At 48.8% G+C, this 19,813-nt stretch overlaps 11 protein-coding genes across 11 annotated transcripts; 6 read left to right on the top strand and 5 right to left on the bottom strand.

Annotated features, from left to right (window-relative positions):
• Positions 1–37: 37 nt before the first annotated feature.
• On the top strand, positions 38–494 carry EDB91DRAFT_1065880 (peptidase S8/S53 domain-containing protein; the record flags this gene model as incomplete). The annotated part of the gene is made up of 3 exons (XM_041314798.1): positions 38–298; positions 355–376; positions 433–494. Coding segments are annotated over 3 exons (345 nt in total), but the record flags the coding sequence as incomplete, so codon positions are not given.
• Positions 495–707: 213 nt separating this feature from the next.
• On the bottom strand, positions 708–1,476 carry EDB91DRAFT_1089513 (uncharacterized protein; the record flags this gene model as incomplete). The annotated part of the gene is made up of 3 exons (XM_041316582.1): positions 708–1,106; positions 1,171–1,263; positions 1,318–1,476. 3 exons carry the CDS (start codon positions 1,474–1,476, stop codon positions 708–710), a joined length of 651 nt encoding a protein of 216 aa, XP_041168613.1.
• Positions 1,477–2,877: 1,401 nt separating this feature from the next.
• On the top strand, positions 2,878–3,541 carry EDB91DRAFT_1352061 (uncharacterized protein; the record flags this gene model as incomplete). The annotated part of the gene is made up of 3 exons (XM_041326148.1): positions 2,878–2,930; positions 2,991–3,237; positions 3,272–3,541. The coding sequence occupies 3 exons, from the start codon at positions 2,878–2,880 to the stop codon at positions 3,494–3,496; spliced, it is 525 nt and encodes a 174-aa protein (XP_041168612.1). The 3' UTR covers positions 3,497–3,541.
• Positions 3,542–4,987, bottom strand: EDB91DRAFT_1182100 (uncharacterized protein). The gene has a single exon (XM_041320458.1). It carries the CDS (start codon positions 4,701–4,703, stop codon positions 3,837–3,839), a length of 867 nt encoding a protein of 288 aa, XP_041168611.1. The 5' UTR covers positions 4,704–4,987; the 3' UTR covers positions 3,542–3,836.
• A 1,368-nt stretch (positions 4,988–6,355) lies between these two features.
• Positions 6,356–7,344, bottom strand: EDB91DRAFT_491868 (uncharacterized protein). The gene is made up of 3 exons (XM_041327453.1): positions 7,320–7,344; positions 7,009–7,266; positions 6,356–6,958 (listed from the first exon to the last, which is right to left on the bottom strand). Exons 2-3 carry the CDS (start codon positions 7,162–7,164, stop codon positions 6,407–6,409), a joined length of 708 nt encoding a protein of 235 aa, XP_041168610.1. The 5' UTR covers positions 7,165–7,266; positions 7,320–7,344; the 3' UTR covers positions 6,356–6,406.
• Positions 7,345–7,725: 381 nt separating this feature from the next.
• Positions 7,726–9,357, top strand: EDB91DRAFT_491902 (uncharacterized protein). The gene is made up of 2 exons (XM_041327454.1): positions 7,726–8,060; positions 8,120–9,357. Exons 1-2 carry the CDS (start codon positions 7,845–7,847, stop codon positions 9,074–9,076), a joined length of 1,173 nt encoding a protein of 390 aa, XP_041168609.1. The 5' UTR covers positions 7,726–7,844; the 3' UTR covers positions 9,077–9,357.
• Positions 9,358–11,157, top strand: EDB91DRAFT_491797 (uncharacterized protein). The gene is made up of 2 exons (XM_041327452.1): positions 9,358–9,841; positions 9,897–11,157. Exons 1-2 carry the CDS (start codon positions 9,638–9,640, stop codon positions 10,842–10,844), a joined length of 1,152 nt encoding a protein of 383 aa, XP_041168608.1. The 5' UTR covers positions 9,358–9,637; the 3' UTR covers positions 10,845–11,157.
• Positions 11,129–13,325, bottom strand: EDB91DRAFT_1065875 (uncharacterized protein; the record flags this gene model as incomplete). The annotated part of the gene is made up of 6 exons (XM_041314797.1): positions 11,129–11,157; positions 11,209–11,499; positions 11,556–11,783; positions 11,840–12,329; positions 12,381–13,102; positions 13,157–13,325. The coding sequence occupies 6 exons, from the start codon at positions 13,323–13,325 to the stop codon at positions 11,129–11,131; spliced, it is 1,929 nt and encodes a 642-aa protein (XP_041168607.1).
• Positions 13,326–13,457: 132 nt separating this feature from the next.
• Positions 13,458–15,208, bottom strand: EDB91DRAFT_1182084 (vacuolar membrane protein-domain-containing protein). Its single transcript, XM_041320457.1, has 5 exons — positions 15,049–15,208; positions 14,895–14,983; positions 14,693–14,835; positions 14,373–14,640; positions 13,458–14,322 (listed from the first exon to the last, which is right to left on the bottom strand). Exons 1-5 carry the CDS (start codon positions 15,127–15,129, stop codon positions 13,689–13,691), a joined length of 1,215 nt encoding a protein of 404 aa, XP_041168606.1. The 5' UTR covers positions 15,130–15,208; the 3' UTR covers positions 13,458–13,688.
• A 693-nt stretch (positions 15,209–15,901) lies between these two features.
• On the top strand, positions 15,902–16,695 carry EDB91DRAFT_1089507 (uncharacterized protein; the record flags this gene model as incomplete). The annotated part of the gene is made up of 5 exons (XM_041316581.1): positions 15,902–16,094; positions 16,124–16,330; positions 16,383–16,463; positions 16,487–16,550; positions 16,608–16,695. 5 exons carry the CDS (start codon positions 15,902–15,904, stop codon positions 16,693–16,695), a joined length of 633 nt encoding a protein of 210 aa, XP_041168605.1.
• A 374-nt stretch (positions 16,696–17,069) lies between these two features.
• On the top strand, positions 17,070–18,301 carry EDB91DRAFT_1089506 (uncharacterized protein; the record flags this gene model as incomplete). The annotated part of the gene is made up of 4 exons (XM_041316580.1): positions 17,070–17,176; positions 17,205–17,709; positions 17,759–17,879; positions 17,973–18,301. 4 exons carry the CDS (start codon positions 17,070–17,072, stop codon positions 18,299–18,301), a joined length of 1,062 nt encoding a protein of 353 aa, XP_041168604.1.
• Positions 18,302–19,813: the final 1,512 nt, after the last annotated feature.

Here is a 19,813-nt window from a genome sequence, read left to right as displayed (position 1 = left end):
GTTACCTTTTCATCATGCATGGATCTCATTGCTAACATTCATCCAGGCTTATCCCGATGTGGCTGCGCAAGGGCTGAACTTCCTTATCGTCTACCAGGGCCAGACAGGACACGTTGGCGGCACATCCTGTTCTTCACCCACATTCACCTCGTTCGTTTCCATGCTGAATGACGCACGCATCAGTGATGGCAAAACCCCTCTCGGCTTCCTCAACCCTTTCTTGTACTCAAACGGTTACACTGCGCTGAATGATATCACCGCGGGCAACAACCCAGGATGTGGAACTGAGGGCTTCAATGTATGTCTTATCTGTGCACCCTCGAGTCGTGTTATTGATATGATGTCCATGCGCAGGCCACTATTGGATGGGATCCTGGTGAGTGCACATACTAGGCAAGTCGTTTTCTATTCCGGTGTTGACAGTACCTGCAGTTACTGGCTTTGGGACACCCAATTTCGAGAAGTTGAAGGCACTGGTATTGAGCATGCCCTAATAAGACATGCTACATAACGGGGATCTATGATATATCTAAGTATACATCATGGATGTAATAAGGTCACAAACCTAGAGACTATTTACGGGAGACAGCATATACTGTTTTCCGAACCGCGGCTTATTAGCGCAGCCAATTGTGCTTTGCTCCACACCGTGTGCGCACCAGTAAGATCTAGAAATCCCACCTTAGGTTCTCATATGGGCATGGCGTTTAGTAGATGCCGGGTATGAGCCGGTATCTTACTACCTTTGCCCACCTCTGCCATTCGTCTCCAAACATTGACTTCACGACTTCCTCCTCTTGGTTGATCCTACGCACGAGGCTTGTCACAGTAATCGTTCTCTCCACCAGCCATGCCAACATAACCGCTTTCAGTCCAGGGATACCCCATACCCCTGATTGTCTAAGCCATGAAGTCCCCGATCCGTGCAACATCACTATACCGATGTACTGCACAACGACTGCTGAATAGGCTGGATGGCGTACGATCGAGTATGGTCCAGTCGTGATAAGCTGGTGCTTTTTTTGGGCAGTGAGCTCGAATGTGAAAAAAACGACCAAGGGTGCGAAAACACGACCAGCGGAGGTATCCTCCCACGGCAACAACTGCTGTGCCAAGAAGGAAAGAAGGAGTAATCGGCACGTCCTGGATCCTTGAAAGAAGTGGACCGACTGTGTTTTGTATCACGCTGGGAAGTGTGTTGGGGCCTGCCATGCGAGAGGCGGCTATAGCGATTTCTGCGAGAGAAACAGCCCAGTAAACTGCCTGGGCAGAGTTCCATCAAAGGGATTGCGGACAACCCATGGAAAAGGTAGGTACCTTTGTGATCGGGAGCCCGTATTTGACGTGCTGAATGATGACCCACTCATTAAAAGTATCATGGACAACCTCATTCTTAGAGGCGACCTGGGGGGGTGTGAACGCTACGTGCACAGCGATAGCAGATGAGAGAATGAGTGGGATTTTGAGGAGTGACATGTTCATAAAGAACCCTTGACGTATTTGGTTGCTTTTATCCTACAGTCCATCTGCGAGCACAGCAGGGGCATGTGAGTCACAGAATACCCAGAAACTGAATAGAATGCGCTGTCAGTCTGATGATCAAAGTATCACTGAAGTTCCTACCCAATCTGATGAGCGCGGATATACTATATCTGCACCTTGTGACAAGTTTTCAATTCTTTTACACCTTCATTTGTCAAAACTTTGCGGGCTTCCTCGTGCGGGCCGTATCAGTATGACAGATGTCCTCGGCATACCGATTATGCCGAACGAGAATCTCAAATTTTATGGAATCAGAGATCTTGACATGGCTGAGAGTTTGACTCAACGTCCATAGTGAAAACTAGATTGTTCATATGATCACAGTATGAACAACATAGAATTGTGGGAACGAGCCTTCTCATTTTCGGAAAGTTCAACGCAAAAAGAAACCAGGGGGGTATCGCTAGGGCCGCGGAGGAGGGGACTCCTGTTGAGGTTTAGTCGCTAAGAACCCAAGGAATATGATGCTTTACTCGGTGAAGCCTATCCCTCATAGTCTATAGATGCGCACGTACGAGCAACTATGGTCTTTGATCAATAGCTAATGCATATGGTAATAAACATAAACAACACGGCACTTCTTTTCTCACCCATGACATATACACATGACGCCCAGGTACTTCCCCGACTCAGCAGTGGATCAAACGCATTATACATCACCCTTATCTCGTCATTCTTATGAACAACCCTATATTCACCGCTGCACACGTAGTAACCCCAGCAACAGCGTAACACATCAGACTCAGAGGCCCTTGCCATGAGTTGCGAGAGCCATGCCCGTTTAAATTTCGAATGAATTGCGAAAACAAACTGAGGCACTCAATTTACAGCAAGCATCAGTGTATTTACCATCAAGGCATATACTGCTCCGAGTGCTCGTACGAAGAAATCCCACAAGCAACATCGTGGCGATCGACTTCATATCATGCTATATAATCTCGCATCTCAGTTCGCTCAGCATGTTCCCGAGTTGGCAAACTTTCGTGAGGCTATCGCGCGGAACGATTCGAAGGATGATGTCGAATTCCTACGCAGCTTCTGACAATTCATTCCCACCACAAACTACGAATCTTATAAGCCATTCATAGCAAGGTCTTTTGGTACCCTTGCAAAGAGGCTGACGTCAAGAACATGTTTGCCCCTGACTGCCCTACCTCTTTGCCATGTCCAGTATGACATCTGGGAGAACAACGAAGATATCCCCAACTTATGGACCTCCCCTGCAATATCCAGCGCATCCCCCGCCAGAGGGTACAACCTTATCACCAACTTCTTTGAAATATTAGCAAGTCCTGCGAGGACGGTCAGAGCTCCAAGGCGGTGACGGTCTGCTCGATGAGCATTGGTTATCTGCGAATGGTAATGAAGCGGGACGATAGACTCAATTTGTGAGGTAAGTTCGTCTCATTACCTTCCCTTGTCCATGCTGATCTCTAGGTAACTTTTAGTCTGGTCAAAACAGATTCATATGTGGTCTCTTTAGTCAAATGCTATCGCGCTTCCTTTGTGCTGAATGCACTATTTGCGCTCGCAGACCGTCGGGTAACAGTTCGCTTCCTCTTTGCCAATATATTCGTCAATTTCTTGCAGTACGTAGAGGATGAATGGCCTCTACTTGTCGGCTGTATCGAGAAGGGTATCATCCCGGATGTCGAAGACCTCGGCCATTTGCGCACCTTTAGAGGTCATATTTTTGTTGATCATTACATTCAGCTCACTGTTCTCTCAGAAACATCTTATTCCCAAACCTCGTGCCGCCGAACTTCGCGAGATTGGGCCTCCTGGCATTCAGGGCTGGGCGGTCCTAGCAACTCAAAAGTCCCGTCATACGTGGGGCTTAGGTTCGCCACTTCCTGTGGCACGGTCCCTGTATTCTTACCATACGTCTGGTCCCCGTTGGAGTGGGGCTTGCCCATGGAGTGTCCGGGGTCCCGGCGGTGTTCCGAGGTCGTAGCCACTCGTATGCATCGACTGTAGTAGCTTAGTCATCACCTTGCCTCACCCATCGCACCTCCATTGTGTGAGGCTTGAAGTCACTTCTCTCAAGTGGGCCTCTAGGCCCACTCCACCGTACTCCGTCCATGTCCTCAATTAAGAATTTGGTGGACGATCGAACTCGAGATATTTCCAACAGGCTCCAAATGCAATGATCATGCCGATCCCGTCCAGGCTGGCATCTGTCATGAAAGCAAAGGCTGCTTGCTGGCGGATCTGGTCGTTGACATCCCGGAAAGGATTTTGGGCAGGGAGAAATCGTTTCTTTGGTTTTTCTGGCTTGTTCTCCACCAGTGGAATCACCTTTCGACGTCCGACCTTGCGGTTACCGTTGCGCTCAGTCTCCACATGCTGCAGGACCTGAGCAAAATCGGGGATAACCCAACTTTTTTGTGGCTCTTTGCGCGTGTCGATGATGTACTGATGTGATAGGACCTATTGCGGTGCAATGTTGCACGCCACTGTATGGGTGTTCGAATTGCAAAATATCCAGTCCTTAATTGCGATAACCCATACTGGGTACCACAGGATCTCCTGGGATCTTCACGTGCTGCTGCGACGGCAGCGATCAGTGCGACGACCTTCGACATCAGGTGTTGGTATATAGTTGCAGGTGCTTGATGAACAAGGGGTTGGTGGGTCTGTCGATGAACAGTTTGGTGCCGGAGCATCTTGTCCCCAATGGTGTATTGTGACTTCGCACGTTGTCTACTATCGGTCGGAAAGGAAAGGGCTAACTCAGTGCTAGACGCCAACCGTCCTGTGGATGGTCCAGAAGACGCAGTGATGGATCTACCGGAAGACGACACTGAGGCAACATGAGGAGGTAGCAAAAGTGCTGGTGCTGCCTTAGTGGCCTCTTGTTTAGCCAACGCTTCCATTGATTTGTAATAACTAGGAGAGTTGAGCACAGGTTGTGTAATCGAGGAGTATGAGGGGCGACGCGATGGTAGGAGGTGATTCGGATCGTCTGACGGTGGTGCTCCTAGAAGTGGAGCACGTGGATGCAGGGCTACTTGATCGGCAGCGCGGTATGATGCAACATCTTGAGTGTATATATATGCTGAATTTGCAGCTCGGGACAACGCAGCATCGGGAGTTCGCAGAGGTGCCGGATTCACAGTGCGGTATGATGCATAGCTCCTGGCAGGGAAGGGGAAATACATTGCTTGTCAAGCACTGTTGTGAATCGAGGGCTTGGTAATGTCACATTTCTTCCATTGGGTTCAACTCTTAACCTTGATAGCGGCCTGTGCAGTTATTTGGTATTGGTGAGACATTGTGGATCCTCAATTTAAGCATTGTCTATTGATGCCCATGCACCACCAATTTAGTGTACATCACATGAAGGATCCACACGATCTCTCACCGTTCTAACATGTTTACTACTCATGCATTGACAATATTAATTGCGCTGTGGGATGGCTGTGGCATATCATTGTGACTGTCCACAATTCGATCTGTGGCTGTGCCACATATATAACGTTGGACGCCTATTCAGTGTTGTGCACGTTTAACTTATCACGCTCAATTGGAGCCACTCGAGGGACCAATGTGACTTGACCTTACCTCTCTATCGCAAAACATGTCTTCTCTTTTATCGAAGTCGTTCGAAGCTCTCAAGGTAGATATCTTCTCCTATGATTTATGTTCCGTCTAATGGCTTCAAAAGATTACGACCCCACAACATACCGGGGATTCCATGAGACGACGCCCGTTCAAACTTGTGCGTCCGAAAAGGCAGCAAATGAACCCGTACACAGGTCTTCCTCATGTCCAATATTACGGATATGCAGTCTCTCCTGAGTGGCTTATTGAATCTGCGGAGCGACATTGCTTAGAAGCGTTACCCTCTCGAAATGCCAATGACTACGAGGGAACTACCATAACACAAGCATACGAGCTCATTCGGCATTTGGCGGGCATCTACAATCTAGCGTGCAAATTTTTTTTCCAATCCCAAGGGTCACTCCGTGCCTCCCGAGTGGGTTGCCGCTATGTACGAACTCGATACCTAGTGCTGACGGCCATGACGGAGAGTGTTAAGATGCCAACAAAGGGGCTTGACCAGCCAAATGATATATCTAGGCAAATCTGAAACATAGCGCTCCACAGCGGTATACAGAAGCATGGGGGCCTCGGGCATCATGATTTGCGGACGTGGCTGCATTAAATGGAATGAGTCATGCGTGCAAGTAGGAGTGCTGTGACACTAAGTAGCTACAGACTATGGCACAGCCAGTTTACTAAGTGTGAACGGTGTCAAGCCTAGATTTCGGGAAATGCAGAAACGATCGATCAGTGATACTACTCTGATCAAGTCGACCTCACTGTGACTCGTTTCTTAGAAGCTCAAGATAACCATTCTGAGGCTCCTTCTTCATTATATGGACTTGTGGAACTACTTACCGTAGGCCTATTTGAATAGCTTACATATATCCGGGTTTGATTTTACTGAATGTCCTAGGAATCAGATAACTCAAGAACTGCCAGTCTGTGAGTAAGGTTGAGTCGTATCGCTTCCAGTGCATTCCCAATTAGTGAAACGGCCCTGCAGATGAAGACGACGCACCGCCCGCTTTCTCCACAATCGATGACGTGCTGCGTCATACCGTTCGCGTGACCGTCTCGATGTTGCTGGGGAACACAACTTTGATCTTAGCACGCCACACAAATCAATCGTAAATTCGATGTATATTCTAGGCATGACATTGCAATCGAATGTACTGTCGACTCTCGAAAATATACCGAAACTTGGGAACTCTGACACACCTAGGATCGAATTCAAGACCTCGATTGAAGTTTAGACACGAAAAACAATGATGCTTGATGTAACAGATGGGCAACAACACTTGAAAACGCGCAGCTTTCAGTATACACCAGGTATTATCAGATACTTCACTTTTCTCGCCCATGCCTCCCACTCTTCTCTGAAGGCTGAATGCATCATTTTATCTTCTCTCTTCATTCTTCTGAACAACGCTGCATTCACTACTGCACACGCGGCGCCCCCAGCGATGACAAGCGGCAACACTCCAGGTATCCGCGATACACCAGAGGCCCTTAACCACGAGTTGCGGGAGCCATGCAGAATGATGACTCCGATGCATACCATCATCATCCCTGAATAAGAAGGGTGGCGAACAATAGCGTAGGGTCCGGTTGTGATGAGCTGATGATCTTTGCGCACGCTGAGTAGAAACGTGAAATGGCGACCGAGGACTCGGTAGCACACCCAGCGGATGCAACCACCACTGATCACGAGGCCACTACCCACAAGAAAGGAGGGAGAGATAGGGACATCTGCGAATTTCCTGAGAGCCTCGGATGTCGCCCTCAAAACTGGCGGTACTTTTGAAGAATCGATGCGATGAGCTATCATAGTAGCTATTTCGGCCAATGCCCCCGCCCAGTACAACCCCTGGATAACCTTATTCAGTGAGATTACAAACACACGATGTCCAGACGAACGTATATTGTTTGCGAGGCGTATCTCGCTTTTGTAAAATAGGATCCGATGGTACTCGGACGAAATAATTCCTCGGTGGATGCGGTATGGGGAGGTGTGACTGCTACCTGGAGAGCGACAGCTGATGAGAGAACTAGAGGTATTCTGAGGAGCGACATGTTGAGGAGACTTGGTTGCGAGTCTGATGCAGCTGTTGTCTTATAGCAGGGACAAATGTAATAGCATGGCACCGTATGATTTGACCGGGATTGAACGGATAGCTATGGAGTGACAGCATGAGCTTCGTGATTGGCCATGAAGTCAGAGTGCAGACTGGTGGTCAGGACTCAGAGTCTACGTGGTCGTGGAGTGCCACGTCAAACATGGAATCCTTTCTTGATCCCTCGTCATTCTCACCAGGCTGCCAGCTCCCCCGAAGTAAGTAGTTGACAACGGTTTTGCTCTTAAATACTTTTCACCTACCTTGATGGAAATTGAGCATGATATTTCCAGACGTCCGGTGTGGCCAGGCGACACCGAACCTGTTTATCGGTGCCGTAACACAGCTTGGAATAGCGCCGCTAGTCTCGTCAACACTCGTCTCGGAAAACTGTACTTGAAGGCGGCTGGTGGGAATGAACGTCAAAAAGGCCCCCAAAGCACTCCTTGTCAGTGTCGGCGTGTAAGGTGACCCGTCAGTTTAAGGACCGCTTTACTACCTCTCTTCTCCCACCTTATCCAAAGGCACTCTCCACTACCAAAATAATCGGTGACATTGCATTTCGACGCTGGTACAATAAGAGCAGATGTCACCTCGCCAAGATGGCCAAGTTCCCAATCAAGTGTACTGTCATCATTTATGGTCGTCCAGGCTCAACCTTCTCCTCATGCACTCTACATATCCGAGATCTCGCTTGCCATCTCATACCAACTCGAGGATGACAGGAAAGCGCTAGCGCGTTTTGCTCGTTGCTGTCGTGCATCTTTAGGACCTGCTCTCGATGTCCTGTGGTCTCGGGTGCCGTCCTTTTCGCCGTTCATTCCCCTCTTGCCCCTCAGCGTGAAGTCCTTATGGGTGAGTATACGGTAATCCTTGCATTGTTCATCTTGTCATACTTAAGGATATATACATAGGACCACTGTCAGCTCGACGAAGTAACCCTTGTCGAATTCCAGTGCCCACCTGAAGAAGAATGGAGGATATTTGACAGTTACGCCCGCAGGGTGCGCAAGCTATATTCTGGGTCACATTTACATCAAATAGTGGCCCGCATACGCTCCAAAACCACTTTATTCCCTTTGCTACGATCTCTGTCTCTTCAGCTGCTCGAGCCCCTTGACATGCAAGGGCACCTCTTCTCAGACTCGCTACGCTCTCTGAAGATCTCAGGTCCTGCGTATGTGCATTGCAAAGATGCCCGAGTCCAAATTGCCATCGCGCATATAGCTCGGGATGCACCATTACTGGAATCCCTCCACGTTGAAGACTTCGCCTATTCGGTTGCCCAATCGTCACTGCCACCTCTCCACTTTGCTCATCTCCGAGCTGTCGAAATATCTGCATTTTTTGACCACAGTCTCCTGCAGTCTCTTTGTCGCATCCTTTCTCAAGCACCTGTGACACAACTCAAACTCGAACTTCCGGCGCTCCCAGATAAGGATTGGAGCATATCATTTCCTGTCTTCCCTGCCCTGAGATCGCTGCGCATTTGTGGCAATCCGGCTTCTGCGGAACATTTCATTTTCCATCTTGCCAGCAAGGGTATCCACGAGCTTAGTATCTACCACACAAGAGGACCCGCGAGTGCCGCGGATTGCCGCCGCCTTCTTTCACTCGTTGCGGAGAAATATGGGAATACTCTCCAAACGCTCTCGCTGGCACTCAGTCGGTCACCCACGCCGAACTACCCGTACGATCTTTCCCAAGCAGTTCTCGATGCTCTTCGCACGCTCGTACCAACTCTTAACCAACTAGAGACTCTCCACCTCTTGTTGCCACACAATCGCTACGTTCATTTACAAGAGTCTGAGCTCACATTTGAACCTCTTACATGGCCATCTCTCAAAAATCTTGACGTGCAAGCGACATAGAGTGTTTCATACGGAAGAACTGGCTGACTGCTCATGGACCGCCTGCTATATCTTAGAGGAGGTTATGTATGTCGTTGATCAGGTATTTAGGTTTCTGTCAATGCCAATGTGGAACCTGGGAAGACTGTGCTGCAGTGTGGGAGTGCTGATGAGCACTGAGAACGTTTGTGTCCGAGAGAAGGGCAAGGCAGGCTATTATGAGACGATAACACTGGCAGTGCATGATCCTGCTGACTATTTTCCATGCTAGATACGATGACAGAAGGTTTCCGGAAGGGCCCACGAGTTACTAGATCTAGAGTGACAAACTCTTGGTCTTCCGGCGAAACATGATTTCCACTTCCATGGATTATCTTCGCAGGAATCAGTAGACTATGACCAATGGGCAAGGATGGCGCTCTACCAAGAGGAAACACTCGCACCCATGAGAGAGTACGAGTATCAAAAAAACACCTGGTCTTGAATTGCCTAGGCTCAGATCCACAGTTATTTCTAGGATGCATCCCCACTTCTCGCCAACCCCAACCCATTCTCCTGACCAGTACGCGATAAGAGTTCGCCATGGCCTCAAGTTGTCGCGCTCTCTACATTTCCGAGATTCTCGCAGAAATCTCATGGCAGCTAGAGGATGACCGGAAGTCTCTTTCACATCTTGCGCGTTGTTGTAAGGCATTCTCAGACCCAGCCTTGGATGTACTTTGGAGGCGGATGAGCCTTTTCTCTCCCTTCATCCCCCTTTTACCCCCAAACGTTTTGACACTTTGGGTACGCGATACTCTTGGGCAGGTTGGTACCCGTATAATTTTAACGCGTTCTACAGGTCGAATGCCAGTTCAGCGCAGAGAGTCTCGCAGGATTCCAATGTCCCCCTATACATGAGTGGAAGGCTTTTGACGCCTATGCTAGGCGTGTGCGGATTTTGTACAGCGGCGCCTCGCACTTCCTCGCAGGTGTGACCACTATTCGAGCAGACTTCAACGTATTCCCCCTCCTGCGATCCATGTCGATGCAGCTTCAGGAAACCATACAACCTGGGATCCGGTTATTTCCTGAAACTCTGCAGACGCTCGAAATATCGGGCCCCGCTTACATCAACTGTAAAGATTCGTGTATCCAGACTGCTCTTGCGCACGCGGCGCGTGATGCACCCTTCCTGAAACATCTACACGTTGAGGACTACGGCTATAATAGCGACCGCTTGGACACACAACCCCTGCATTTTAAACACTTGCGAAGCCTCCAAATATCCGCATTCATCAGCTCCAACGTTCTCAAATCATTATGTTACATTCTTTCTCAATCGCCCGTGATCGAGCTCAAGATAGAGCTCCCTCCCACTAGCTGCATATGGAATGCCCCATACACCCTCTTCCCACATCTAGAAAGTCTGGAAATACATGGCACCCCCGCACTTGCAGAAGCGTTTATCACGAACGTTTCCAGTGCATGTGTGCGCTCGTTGACTGTCACGCACACTCGTGGGCCCGCACGAACTGCAGACTGCAGTCGTCTATTCTCTACCATCGTGAACAAGTACGGCACATCGCTGCAGTCGCTATCTCTCACGATCAGCCGCTCACCAGTCCTTCATAACCACGACGGTGTGGCGCATGATATAATGGATGCATTGTTTCCTTTGATGCCGAGATTAGAGCACTTAGAGGAACTTCATTTATCACTGCCCAGTGCCACCCAAGTGGACGACTACCCTGCTGTTGAAGTGTCTGGTTGGCCGGCTCTGAAGCGGATGGAGTTTATGGCCACATGATGATTCATGGGGTGATGGCGAGAAGCTTGGAAGTTAGTAGGATGGCTGGGCCATGCAGAAGATTTGTTCACATGTATTTCATTTGTGTATTGACTATCGGGATCGCACTGTAATAATATTCATGGGTCAGGTGTGGTGAGGGAAGCAAAATACTTTTGGGCACTCGTGAGGCGTTTAGCAGGAACGTACACAATGCGCAGTCATACGGAACGTGAAAGATCCCCAGTTGTTAAACAAATGGCAATCAAACTATGTGTATCGATGAAATAGCATACATCCGACCTCTACCAATCACCGTCGAATCCAACAAATCCTGAATAAGCAGTCAGTTATCAACGTTCATCAAGTTCGACAATGAGCATACCTGTGAGCAAAAACACAGGGAAATATCTCTTCTTTTCTAGTTGCGCACACCAATTCCAAGCGCTGGTCAGACGGCCATCGATACAACTTCCTGCATCAAAGAAGTTGTCGGCCCCAGAACCATCGAACCCGTGCTGGAAGAAATCGCACAGAATCTCGCGCATGCAATTATCTATTGAACCGAAGTCATCCTCAATGTAGGACCGTAGTGCAGGTTTATCCGCGAGGCTGGGTATCTGTGAGAGGGTATTGCAGATAGGCAGTAGGATCCGGTAAATCTGGGAATATTTGTCTGCGCATGGGATGTCTAAGAAAAGATGCGGAGGGCGTTGCGACAGTAACACGTACCGATGAACATGAGAGCGTTGGGCACGTTGTGGTCACCCATGTGGATTGCAGACGAGCCAACCCAGCTTCCCACACTTTGTTGCGCACGGTGCAGAATCGTGTGCATCATACGGAAGGTTTTGGGAGCCGCTTGCACACGATTTAGCCCCTGACCGGTATCCCGCAGCCGGTAAGGTACATTCTCCGCAAGCAAGTCCTGTTCAGCGAGTGACCATAATCGGAACATGTCTGTCGAACACATGGATTAGCAAGACAAATGCTACGTAACACATTCAATGACCAACCATGCAAGATCTCCCGCCATAACGTGAGACTCTGTAGGACATATGCATATTGTTTTGCATGATCGTGACTAAGTCGAGCGCCATGTTTGCCACTCCGTATCGCCAAGCTGGTCTTGTTGTCTTTTGATTGCGTTGGATGGAAGTGTTCTTTCAAATACATGATCATCTTTTCGCAGGGATCACGGTTCGTCCGCAAGAACGCGTGATTATCGCCGATGCTGTATATACATTGACGGACTTGCTCTTGACTTAGGTCCGAGCGCTGGTATTTTGAAGAGAGCGTCTCAATCGCACGCTCTTTGTTTTTGATATCTCGTTGGACTTCTCTTTTCGAGCGTCCGTCAGAATAGATTTCCTGCGTGGCGACCATGATGAGATCATCTCGCAATATATCGAGGGCATTGTGATCTTCAAGAACGTTGTACACAGATATGATGGGTTTGACGCAGGAAAAACTGAGCATGTCTCTAACGTCGGGGGACTGACTGTCCTATGAAGAGCAGTGTTTGCATAATCGATGATTCTGAAGGGCAGAACTTACCTGTAACAAATAGATCAATTTTCCATACGTCGTGCGCATTTTATCTGGGTTCATGATTTTATGTCTCCGACCGAGCTCAAAGATAGTCTGGTAGAACTCTGCGTTGGACCGAAAATCGCGATCTGTAAACAACTCCTGGCCCTGCTTGTAGTCTGCGGCAAGGACGAGCCCAGAAAGAATCGCACATAGCTCGCGAATCTGATGCACAATACGTTTTGGCTTCGAAAGTCCAGAGCCCAGCGTGTCGATCTTATCCGTGTACTCGGACACCTGAAGCGCGGCATCGAGGAGGCGTAGGAACTTGCGCTCGCTATATGTGAGTCGAAGAGGAATGAATTTTGAACGCTCGATGAACCATTCGCCGACTTTGGACCCAATCGTAGGCTGGGCGCCTAGTAGTTGGGTAGAGACGGGAGCTTTGGATGTTTCAGCTGCTATACGGTCAAGTTCCCCATCAGAGTCATCCATATCAACATCATCTTCATGCTGAGCACAGAAGTAATTATCAGATCTACCACAACTAAGCCGAAGAAAAGTCCGCACCTCCTCCCCATTTTTCTTTGCATCCCCCGCCGCACCATTATGCACCGACTTCGACTTTGCGCCACTTGCGAGTGGTTTTGCAACGTGCTTCTTCCTCGACCCCTTCCGATGCTGCGCTGCAAAGCAGACTTCACAGTAATTATCTGCGCATGTGTCGCACAGAACTTGAGCAGGCTGATCTATACACTCAGTGAGCTCCCCGATCCGCATAATCACTTCCTATAGACACACACCTTCGCATTCGACACAGAACCCGTCCGCAGCAGACCTATTGGCTGATTCTTCATCCCATCCCTCGCCGGTGCCAGTAGTGCCAACTGAATCTTTTTCTTGAAGTCGTGGGTGTTCGACTTGTTCGTGATTTCTTCCGAGGATGTTTTCTAGGGTAAATTTTCCGCTCATGGGTTCGGCTGGTTGTGAGGTGCCTTCTATAGAGGCTGAGGATGTGTGTACGGTCATTATTTCTAGGACTATGACATCTATCTGCTCAAGACTTGCGACTGGGTAAGAAATGATGAGAAACGAGCAAGGAACGCGTGTATAGAGGGTAGATAGAATTTTAATTTAGCAATAGGCTGTGACCTGACGTAAGGATACACGCGTAAAACATGCTTTTGCAATGCGTCAGTCCAAAGTTAAATTGTGTATCTGTGAGCAAAGGCTCTAAGTAGTATTACCCCGTGAATTTATGGTACAAATGGTAGTGCAGCGAAATAGAAATCATACAGAATGTGGGATGATGACAGTAGAAACCAATGTTCGAATTCACAAGCTCCCAAGTGTATTGCGCCAAACCTTATTGACTATACCCTTGGTCTGTTCTATCCGTGTGGCAGTTCGCTCCTCATCTCCCACTCGCCCGGTGGAATCCTCTTTTTCCCGCGCGTTGCGCTCCGCATCACCCTGATGCGATTGAACAGACTGCACACGAGGTGGATCAGGGGAGTTGATTGCTGGCATATGGGACGTACGAAACTCGAGTGGAGGTGGCGGCGAGCGCTTGTACTTGTGCCGAGAACGGGAGCTGTGAGATGACGAACTCTCGATGCTACTTGGAGGATAATCATGCGGAGCGAGAGGAGACGAGCTAGTAGACTGGGCTATCGTTAATGGAGAGGTGTTTCCGCTATATTTTCCCTTGCCGTCCTCAGATGCAACTACCGTTTTCGCGTCGTCTTCAGTCGGCATCCTTGAGTAGGTGGGTCGAGGATTCTCTATGTCGCAACGGACCTCGTCCTCGTCGTCTTCTGGTGCACGAAAGAGCGGTTCTCGATCTTGCGCGTCAGATGTACGAGGTGAATTGGTAGGAAGATCGACAGAGCTTGAAGAAGCTTTGACAATGGAATCAATAAGCCAGAATTGAAGGATGTTCATGATGATAGGGAAGAGACCCATAACGCTACGAAAGCAGTATAAGATCGTTATAAAAATGGGGAAAAGAAAACACACAAAATCACTTGAAAGGCGTCGCCGTTACCAATAGCAGTCCAACTGAGCAACCAGTCTCCCACCTTGGATATTCCCGGCCACACTGCAAACGATCCGACAACAAGCATTTTCATCGTCGTCAGCGCAAAAACGTAGACTACGGCTTGACGGGTCCAATGAGCCATTGAGGGTGGTGAACCATACTGCCCGGACTCGTAGCCTTTGAGGTGTAGTCTCTTTACCAAGAGGTATGTGAGACCATGGTGGACGATGTATATTATAGCAACACCTATAGTAAGCATGAGCTTCAAATGTAAGAGTGAGAGTCCATTGATATTCACCGAGAGTGGTATCGACGAGGACATTGAGAAAGTAGTAAGTGCAGGCGTTACCGGAAGTATGATGTGAACCAAGGTCGGATATCAGAACATTGACTCCGTGTACAAACATCTGTCCAACAATTTGCTTGGACACATCGAAGAGCCTGCATGATTGCAGAGTTTCAGTGGTCTGACTACAGTGCGGTAAGACTCGAGGACGAACCATATTCTCCAAGGTCGTTTATGTGGCTCACGATGCCTCTTATACACCAGAGAAAGTATTACGAGCACACCCATGAGCGCTTGGACAACCTGATCGACGATGTGACATATGAACCTCTCCTGTACCGTGGTCTACGAAAGAATTTTTAACATACCAAGGCAGTCGGACCAAGGAGTTGGCATGAACGTCGATCAAGAGGAAAATCATCTCCGGCGAGGCGCGGAAAAGAAAACATGATTGAAAACAAGGATTACAACTGCTCGCATAAACAGTTTTTCGGTTGTGCGAACTCTTGGACGTTATGCTCTAAGACAGCCTGCAATTGCAACTCGGATCCGCAATGAGTTCATTCCTATTTTGGAAATTCCACTCGGTGAGAACAAAACCTGAGCTTCACAAGTATGTACCAATTTTTCCAACGAGAGCATATGCTTCTGCGTAGCATATACTAGGACTGTAAATATACCGTATAATATAGTCATCTAAGTTCCATCCAGCTAGCTAAGCTACTCAGCTCAATGTCGATCATAAAATCACTTATGTAATCAGGGTCTCGATAATGCTGACCTATCAAAAATCTACTCAACCCGAACTATCCACAGCCTATTTATGTGAAAAGAGAGAGGCAGCCATATGCGCCGGGTGGTGCGTTCTTTCGATATGGATTTCTGATGACTGCACCACGCACCACAAGGTAGACGGATGCGGAGGGGAAGAATAGGACTGTTATTATAACCGGTCTTTACCCATGGTTGGAATACTTTGAAGTTCGAACTGCACACATTTCATCGAATCTGTGTTCCATTGGCTTCTATTCTCTCATGACGCGGTGATATTCTTCCTTCGCTCCTTTATTCTGTCTCCACGTTGAACCACGGACGAGGACAGGAAATATTACCTCGTCGACGTTTGGCCGCACTTCGAAAGATACCAATGCGCTCGATGCAGATATCAAAAATGAATGGCTCCGTATGCTCAGAATTCATTTGCTCATCAACTACAGTTTCATGGCCAGCCTATTTCCAGCGTATTTTGGTGCTCCATACAATCCAGACCTTCTGGGCTCAGGGCGTGCCATTGACAGGATATGCGGATGTCCCTTCTGGACTTTATTACGCGCCATAACAGTGCAAAAAAAACTCCTAGGACGACTGTTTAACAATGAAGGGCTTCTGGAGTCGATGATGTTGATGAGCGAATGTTAGCTGTAAGTTTCCCTTACCATTCAGTATATCTCTTATCTTTCTGGGCCAGAAAAGTTATCCCTTGCAACTGGTACTATTTTGCTATCCTGCGACCAGATATACAGGCAATGAAACGGGAGGTCACTTGTAAGCTCTCGGTAGGGTGGCACGGGCACATAATTGCTCGAATCGACCAATGTCTGGAAGATGGCGAATTCATTCATCTTGTATGGTCGGAAACAGGAAGTAACGGTCAGTTCTATTTTGTGGTTGAATTTATGACAAGATGTTACAATGTATCAAGCACGAAACCAAAAGAAGGTGAGTACTCACAAAGATCGCAGTGAGAATATTCTTGCCCGTGACGCTTGGAGTCGTGCTGCTGGTGAGCTCTCCATTAAATCGTAGGTTTAGAAGGTGATGTCAAAGGTGTACATCAGTGCTTTGGCCGGGCTTATAGCGTCCACCTCACGTAAGTTTGTTTTTGTTACTGTTGTGGACTAGTTTATCGACCCTGTTCCTCTCAAAGCACCTCTAAAAGCACCGATATGAGTCACGGAGATCTGGTGGATCACGCCACTCATGAAGGGGTCCACAATTACACAACCGCTCGCTGAGCCACAAAATGTATTGTGGGGCTGTCCATCGGATTGTTCGCCCCAATAAATCCACAGCGTGCGTCTCGTCTTTGTATTGCAAATTTGACGAGAACGAAAGACCACCATCCGTTTTGGCGAATAATGGTGGTCCACAAGAAATTGTCCACGAAAGTAAGGTCTCCTCAGTACAAGGGCACTTTCAAAGTGGCCCTCGCCGCACATATAAATATCGCACCGTTGGCCTTCATTTCCTTACCCACTAATCTCTACTCCTACCTGCCACTGCAAACACGTGCACACTCTCACTGTCAAGTCATTATCTGCTGCCCGCTGCGTTTATCCCCATCTTCATCACCTACGTTTTCTAACTGCATCTACTTCTTATCCTCCAGATGGACCCACGCAACCCTTCTCATCCCTCCTCGTTGTACAATGCCAATTTCCCCAGTGCAGCTCCCCTGCCCATTGGAAACGCCAACGGATTCATGCCGAATCCAATGTATGTGGGTCGAATGCCTTGGCCCCAGCCCCGCATACGTTCCTCAACCCGGCAATGCCCCAGCGCAAGCCAACAACCCCTACGGTTTTCCGCTCAACATGGTGCGCGCCGCTGCTGGAGCTGCCCAAAATTCGTTCCAAGCCGCATACAATCCTCCCCCGCTAATCAACATCGGGCATGCCACACACGTTCAGTTTTTTATTAATACCTATCCATTGCAACCTCCAGCTGCTGTTCCCCCACAGCGTCCACCCGTGCCTCTTCAACCCCCCGGCCCCTCAGAAGCTTGCACCGCAGTTCCGCCCCCTTACTCGGCTCAGGGGTTTCCCCAGGAGAACAAGCCTCCACCCGTATCGCAGAATGCATACCAGCACCACGGTGCTGGGCCCGCAGTGGGCTTTGCTGCCGCCTCTCTACCCCAAGTAAATGCTTCGTCGGCGTCGACCGGTCAAGAGCACCTCGGGGAAGACTGTGAGGAGTACAAACCAAGGAAGGCAGCCAAGCGCTATGACATATCGCGGGACATGGATTTTGTAAGCTTCCTTTTCACCTTGTGAGGCTGAATTCTTATTTCGGAGATAGCTCCCCCTGAAAGAGGTAGACAAACACGGCAATCAGCTATTCCATTGTCTTAGGGAGAAGTGTGGCACAGTAATCATTGCTGACAGTTATCGGAGCCACTTCAACTCGACCAAGCACCAAGGTGTCAAATCAGGGAGATTTGCCTGCCCTTATTGTCCCAAGACGTGGGTATCCCCTCTCTCAAATAAACGCGTCTCATGAGAGTTGTGATCAGGTTCAGCAGGAGAGATGCCTCTGACGAGGCACTGGGCAGATTCGCCCTGTACAAGGCAACGCCTAGAGCTAGAGACGGGCGCGCAGCCACCATCCTCAGCTACTAGTGAAGGTTCAACGAGGTCAACGAGTTCGGCTTCGCCTGCGGCAGCACCCACTGTGCCTCTCACTTTCCTCGCGCCCGCAACCCCCGCGTCAATGTCCATTGGATCAACGACATCTAATGTCACAGATAACGTGCAAATCCCACCCCAAGCAGACGAGGTTGCGCAGTCGCAGGGCATGGCCGTTATTGCGGACCCCTTACTTCCCTGTTCCTGCGTCGTCTGAATCACCAGAGACTGCTGGCGAAACCCCCGCCGCCGAAGAGCTCTCCGCTCTCTTGGAAGGTTTAAAGCCGGAGGTGGCGGCTCTGTTAACGCAGCGGATTCTTGACCAACATTCGTCTGAAGAAGCCCCCAAGAACTAGCATGTTTCTCCTTCTGTTCCTCGTCAACGATGAGATTGGCGTTCGTTCATATTTCACTTGGGTTACCCGCTATCCGCTTTATGTTTTGCTGTGGGCTGTCGACTCATCATGTATAGTAACACTCCACAAACTGCACGCGTTCACTTCGTTCCATGACATAGGCATTACTGACGTTGACCCACTACCTTTAGATAGTGGGTCTTGTGTCGTCGCTTATTTTTCGTTTTATGTGGCATAACGCACCACTTGCGCTGCGCGTACTACTCTTCGTTCTTCATTATTATGGCAATCTATGGGTTATCATATACGCATTCATCATGCACGCCGCCAGAATGAATTACAGCAGTGTGCGAAACTACTATCCCTTCCGGTGCAATCGGCACCCCACAGAAGTCGGCAGTCACGCTTTTTCACAGGTTTCGTGTGAGGGAATGTAATTTTCCGTGACCAATTGTAACAAAAGTATCACGGTTTCGCGCTAAAATGTGTGACCTGCCGACTTCTGTGGACGAAAGAAACCCAATTCGAAAAAACCCAATTCGAAAAAGGCGACAATCAAAATCCCGGCCAGACCTGAGCTCAAAACTGCAGTTGCAAACATCTTCCAAAACAAAATCATGGAACTCTTGTGCGTCAAGTGAACCTTCAACAGCACATGTTGCGAGATGGCCGTCTATGGTTATGGCAGCGCATAGCGAGTAGCGGTCTCCTCGAACAAAGACGTCACAAAGCTGTGCACGTTGTCCGTAGTGTGATCGTCCGTAATGGCGCACATAAGTACGCTCGTTCTTACTAGTTTCATCAAGGACAACAAACTCCGAGCCGTCGCCGACAAAGTCATTCTGAAGACTATCTTTGAACTCCTCTCGACGGACATCATCGCGTTCAGACGCAATTTTCCGGAGCATCTTTCGAGAAAAGACAACTTATTTGAGATTGCGAGATAAGGATGATGAGCTAAAGCCTGATGGTGATGTTGTGCTCGACTGCAAGCCAGGTGCAAATTTCGTCGAGGAACAGATCTGATTCTTCAGCAAAGAGGTGTCCTTTCACTTGCACGCGTAACAAAGACTGCGAAAAAGCCCCCCGAATGAGAGGAGATGCGTGAGTATGAGTGGTTTGCGTCCTGGATTTAACCACATGACCCACCGGCGTGGTGGATACTGAATTTATGCTATGTCATGGTAGGTCATATTTCTGCTTTCACATCGGTGTAGTATGGTTGATGCGACGACGCGTGTGTTAGTAGTAGTTTGTTGCTGAGTTGATCGGCGTGTTTGCTCCTGAATAAATTTTACTGCCGCTCGGGCAATGGAGATCTTAGAATAGGGGAAATCTCAAACACAGAATAGGACTGAAGTACTTACGACGCA

Source organism: Suillus paluster, assembly GCF_016628075.1.
Source record: "Suillus paluster strain FC165 chromosome Unknown EDB91scaffold_360, whole genome shotgun sequence".
NCBI lineage: Eukaryota > Fungi > Basidiomycota > Agaricomycetes > Boletales > Suillaceae > Suillus > Suillus paluster.
Note: the sequence above shows the minus strand (reverse complement) of the source record. Positions and strands in the feature narration are given on the sequence as shown.

Coding starts and splice junctions, on each gene's coding strand:
- EDB91DRAFT_1182100 (XM_041320458.1), bottom strand. CDS start 4,703: ATGTATTTCCCCTTCCCTGCCAGGAGCTATGCATCATACCGCACTGTG.
- EDB91DRAFT_491868 (XM_041327453.1), bottom strand. CDS start 7,164: ATGTCGCTCCTCAGAATACCTCTAGTTCTCTCATCAGCTGTCGCTCTC. Junction 6,959..7,008: donor ACGCCTCGCAAACAATATAC/GTTCGTCTGGAC, acceptor AAGGTTATCCAG/GGGTTGTACTGGGCGGGGGC.
- EDB91DRAFT_491902 (XM_041327454.1), top strand. CDS start 7,845: ATGGTCGTCCAGGCTCAACCTTCTCCTCATGCACTCTACATATCCGAG. Junction 8,061..8,119: donor TCAGCGTGAAGTCCTTATGG/GTGAGTATACGG, acceptor ATATATACATAG/GACCACTGTCAGCTCGACGA.
- EDB91DRAFT_491797 (XM_041327452.1), top strand. CDS start 9,638: ATGGCCTCAAGTTGTCGCGCTCTCTACATTTCCGAGATTCTCGCAGAA. Junction 9,842..9,896: donor CAAACGTTTTGACACTTTGG/GTACGCGATACT, acceptor CGCGTTCTACAG/GTCGAATGCCAGTTCAGCGC.
- EDB91DRAFT_1182084 (XM_041320457.1), bottom strand. CDS start 15,129: ATGTTTTCTTTTCCGCGCCTCGCCGGAGATGATTTTCCTCTTGATCGA. Junction 14,641..14,692: donor CCTCGTCGATACCACTCTCG/GTGAATATCAAT, acceptor TGCTTACTATAG/GTGTTGCTATAATATACATC. Junction 14,323..14,372: donor GACGCCTTTCAAGTGATTTT/GTGTGTTTTCTT, acceptor CTGCTTTCGTAG/CGTTATGGGTCTCTTCCCTA.